At 34.5% G+C, this 4,516-nt stretch overlaps 1 protein-coding gene across 2 annotated transcripts; it reads left to right on the top strand.

The window, feature by feature from the left end:
• Positions 1-418: 418 nt before the first annotated feature.
• Positions 419-4,046, top strand: LOC145044069 (BTB/POZ domain protein). 2 transcript variants are annotated; one of them, XM_078992874.1, is made up of 3 exons: positions 419-806; positions 887-1,573; positions 3,056-4,046. In XM_078992874.1, the coding sequence occupies exons 2-3, from the start codon at positions 917-919 to the stop codon at positions 3,965-3,967; spliced, it is 1,569 nt and encodes a 522-aa protein (XP_078849000.1). In that variant the 5' UTR covers positions 419-806; positions 887-916; the 3' UTR covers positions 3,968-4,046. The 2 variants fall into 2 exon arrangements, with proteins under 2 accessions (XP_078849000.1, XP_078848999.1); XM_078992873.1 differs by having other exon boundaries at positions 419-1,573.
• Positions 4,047-4,516: the final 470 nt, after the last annotated feature.

Below are 4,516 nucleotides of genomic sequence, written 5' to 3'. Positions count from 1 at the left end.
TGACATATTTTCCAAGTGATATATTGTTATGCTGCTTTTAGTAATTGAAACAATAACAATTACTTATCTTTTTTTTTTTTTTTTTTTTTTCATAAAATATCATGTTTTAGAAAAATACATAACGATCTATTTGTTTTTTCCCCTATAAAATAACATTATAAGCCGTAAAAGTTACGACACAAATTTCAATACTTATCTTCCTATAAAATTTTATATATAAAACAAATAATTGTATATATAGGGATATGTGCTAACATGCACTAAAATTACGGAAATAACCCCTGGACAAAGGCAATAATTACATTTTAGTCCCTTTTTTAACTTAACCAAACTCAGATTCTGTGGACAAACATGTAAATTACTCAAAACTTTTATGATTTTAACCATTTTCATGTTCTTGACATAGCATTCTTCACATTCATTCAGTACTTAAAAAGCAAAGCAAAGCAAAGCAAAAGCAAGAAAACAAAGCATAAACAGGAATTGACAGCCACATAACAATCACACACTGTGTGTTTCTGTGTGTCCCAATTTAAAATCAAAAGCTGAAATTGCCACAAAACAAACACACCCAGTGACTGAAAAGCATAAACCCATCATCAAACGCTTCCCCTTTATCTTCTCTTTTCTTGTGTTCCCTTCACTTTTATCATCTCCACCATATATTATTTCGATTTTGTAATCATTCCTTCCATTTCCACCCTGTTAAATCTCACTTCCATCTCATCAATTTTATTCTCCTATGTCATGTCATGTGTGTTGTTAGGGTTTCGTTTCAAGGAATCTTCACCAATCGACTTTAATCGGTAAGCTTGTTGGGTTCTTGTTATCTTGTAATTTTGGGTTTAGGGTATTTTTTGATTTCTGTTTTCGTACACTCTGGAAGAATCCCACGAATGTTTGAGAATTTCTTGAAATGGCGGAAATTAGACTAACGAAAGTAGAACAAGGGCAAACGAAGATTAGAAATGTGCCGATTGCTGTAACCCCAGAAGGATTCTGGTGTTGTCCTTCTCCTGTTATGTTTCAAAAAACCCTAAAAGCACAACACCCTTTAAACAGACCCAAATCATCATCTTCTCCACCTACCAAAACTTCCACCGATCAGAAGAAACATTCATCAGAACTCGATAAAAAACCATCGCGTTCATCTTCAAAATCGGAAACTCAAACTGTCGTCCCCGATGATCAACGGAAAAACGGTTTTGAACCACCTGTTGTTCTTGCTGCATCTGTCGTCGGCGAGAGAACCGCCGTCCGGCCAAACACAGAAAATTTGCCGAGAAAAGTATCGATCGAGTTTGGTGAACCTGGAACAGGTGATTTGAAGGTGGTTTTAAAGGGTCGACAGGGGTTTACTGTGAAATTGAGTGTTCATAAGACTGTTCTTCAAGAAAATAGTTCGTTTTTTGCTGAGAAATTATTAGCACAGCATCCGAGCTTCCATTGTATCGAAGTTGATGATTGTGAAGACGTTGAAACGTATGTTGAGACTGTTGGGTTGATGTATTGTAAAGAGTTGAAGCAAAGGTTGATCAAACAAAGTGTTTCTAGGGTTCTTCGAATCCTTAAGGTAATTTCTTAACTTTCTACTTACATTTTGATTGTTTCCATTGATTTATTTATCCTGTTCTTATATGTTATAACATGTATGAATATAGGATGATGATATTGGATCTTTAAAAACAACCATGAAACTCTTTTTTTGCATTTAATCTGATCTGAAAATATAGTTTGAGATACCATTTGCTTACTTTGTGAATTGTGAAGAAGTGTTGTTGATGAATGATGATGATGATGTTGTTGTTGATGATGATGATATTATTAGACTTTATTTTTCTTTTACCAATGAGTTTCTGCAATAAATCTAAGTAGTTGGAACTTGGAAATATGAGGACTGGTTGACTCAGGAGTTAAATTCGTTGTTGACCCAATTAAAAAAGCTCACAATTTTCCAATGGAATTTAAGGATAAATCTTCTTTGACCAATTTGTTTACTAAAAATCTGATATTTATAACTGTTTAAAGATTAACATAAGTTAGATATGTGTAGATTTCATTTTATATCTTGTTTCAATACCATTGATGCAATTACTCAAAAAATAGTTGTAAAGATTCATTTAGGGTCATCTATCACCCAAAATCAAATCCCATTTCTCAACAAAAAATGGTGTTTTGTGAAATAGTAAAATGTCAAATATGATGTTAGGTGCTGTTTGACTCGATTGGTGAGATTCAGACTGTTTGATATTACATTTAAAAGCCTTTGACTCGGTCTCTGTTCCTACACTGTCAGAGAATTGTCTATCTGATTTGATTCGGTCAGACATAGACATAGACATTGACATTGACTGACATTGACTTAGTCATTGACTCAGTCAGATCTGACTTAATCAACAACTATCAAAGATATTTTATTCGTTAACATTAAATTTGTGGTTTAAGTATCTATTGTATGATTTTGTCCTTTAATTTGAATTTATGCACTTTTTAGTTATTTTTATTTGTATAATATGCTGTGTATCTAATATATGTTACTTGTGAATCTATATAATAAATTGAATTTGTTTTATTATATAATATTTCAAATTTATTTAAACGTTTAATAATCTAAAACACAATAATTTATATAAAACCAACATAATTGACAAATATACGATAGTAATTTATTTTGGTTATAGTTGTCTAATAATATAAAACCTGAAAAGTTATTGTAATAAATTCACATGGGTCAAATTTGTAAAAACCTAATAAATGTAAGTACTGTTTTTGGAAATCTATAGAAAGTTAGAAACACGTGGGTCAAATCTGTAAAAATCTAATAAATGTATGGATTGTTTTTGAAAATGTATAGAAGTTGGAAATAAGTGAAGATGCGAAGAATATTTTTTTGTGGAATAAAATCGTGTAATGGGTTACAGAGGAATTAATTAATAATTACTATTTGCATCAAATATTACGTGCAAGATCTCGGTAAATCTTGGATAGTTTAAGGGTAAAATAGTCTTTTCACTCTCATCACCTTCATCTTAACAACATCAAATAATAATTTCAGGTTGCGGAGGTACTCGGATTCAAAACATGCATTGAATCATGCCTAGAGTTTCTAGAAGCCGTCCCATGGGTAGGTGAGGAAGAAGAAGAACGTGTTGTATCCTCAATTTTACACCTCAAACACGAGTCAACCGGGGTCAACCCAATCCTTAAACGCGTATCATCGGACGTATCAAAACCTCAAAAAGACACGCTCTCACACGTCCTCCACCTCGTACTCAAAAGCACAGAAGAAAAAGGCCGCCGCGAAATGAAAACAGTCGTCTCAAAACTCCTCCGTGAAAACAATAAGTCAACAACCTCAGTTGACCTCCACGACACCATTTACACATCGTGTAAAGCTGCGTTGACTACTTTACTGCTCCTGTTCCGGCAACTGGCGTCGCCGGAGTTCGGAGATCAACCGCCGGAAATCAAAGATCCGGCGGTCAAACAAATGGTGTTGGAGTCCGACAACTTGTCGTGGCTCCTTGATATATTAGCTGACCGGAACTCAGCTGATGAGTTCGCGGTCATGTGGGCCGGCCAGCAGGAGCTGGCCGGCCTACATTGTAGGGTTCCACTAGTGAACCGCTACCATGTCAGCTGTATTACAGCTAGATTATTTGTGGGTATTGGAAGAGGGGAGGTTTTACCGTGTAAAGACACGCGACACTTGCTTTTAAAGACTTGGTTACAACCGTTGATCGATGATTATAGATGGTTGCAACATGGGTGTAAGTCGTTTGATCGGAAGGTGGTGGAGGAGGGGATCGGGAGGACTATATTAACACTCCCGCTAGAGGATCAGCAGATTATTTTACTCGGGTGGTTGAGTAGTTTCTTGAAATTAGGTGATAATTGCCCGAATCTTCAAAAGGCTTTTGAGGTTTGGTGGCGTAGAACTTTTGTGAGACCTTATGTTGAATCATGACTAACTCGTTTGTAAAATGATATTATGTAATCGTGTGGATTTGATTTGATTGATAAGAGTATGTAGTTTCTTTTGTGTTTTTTTTTGAATATTTTAATTATTTATTTATCTATCTATATATAAAATCTCAGTGTTATTTGATATTATCTGACTAGAGCATAAATCGTAACGAGTGTTATGTTAGTGGTCCAGTTTGCAACATGATGACAGTGGATATGTGAGCTGCAAATGCAATGCATGCGGAGACTTATCGATAAATTGAAATGTGGTCCTTATATAGATGTCGATGGTGACCCCATTAACTCAATTATTACTCTTTTAAATATTTAATTTGTTTCTTTTTAGATTCAAAAAGGCATGAAAAACATAGAGAATCCGAAGTGTGGAGAAAGTGTAAATGAGTTTACAGGACCACAAGTGGTGTATAGTTGGACCATCAGACGCTCAAACGTTACTGGAAACTGTGAACAATAAAAGTTTTCGTACATTTTATTTGGTTTATGAGATCTTTGTCTCTAGAATGATATAGATATAAATGAAAAAACATTG

This window comes from Lactuca saligna, chromosome 4 (genome assembly GCF_052625555.1).
Source record: "Lactuca saligna cultivar CGN05327 chromosome 4, ASM5262555v1, whole genome shotgun sequence".
NCBI classification, from domain to species: domain Eukaryota; kingdom Viridiplantae; phylum Streptophyta; class Magnoliopsida; order Asterales; family Asteraceae; genus Lactuca; species Lactuca saligna.
This window is presented reverse-complemented; position numbering and strand designations above follow the sequence as displayed.

Coding starts and splice junctions, on each gene's coding strand:
- LOC145044069 (XM_078992874.1), top strand. CDS start 917: ATGGCGGAAATTAGACTAACGAAAGTAGAACAAGGGCAAACGAAGATT. Junction 1,574..3,055: donor GGGTTCTTCGAATCCTTAAG/GTAATTTCTTAA, acceptor TAATAATTTCAG/GTTGCGGAGGTACTCGGATT.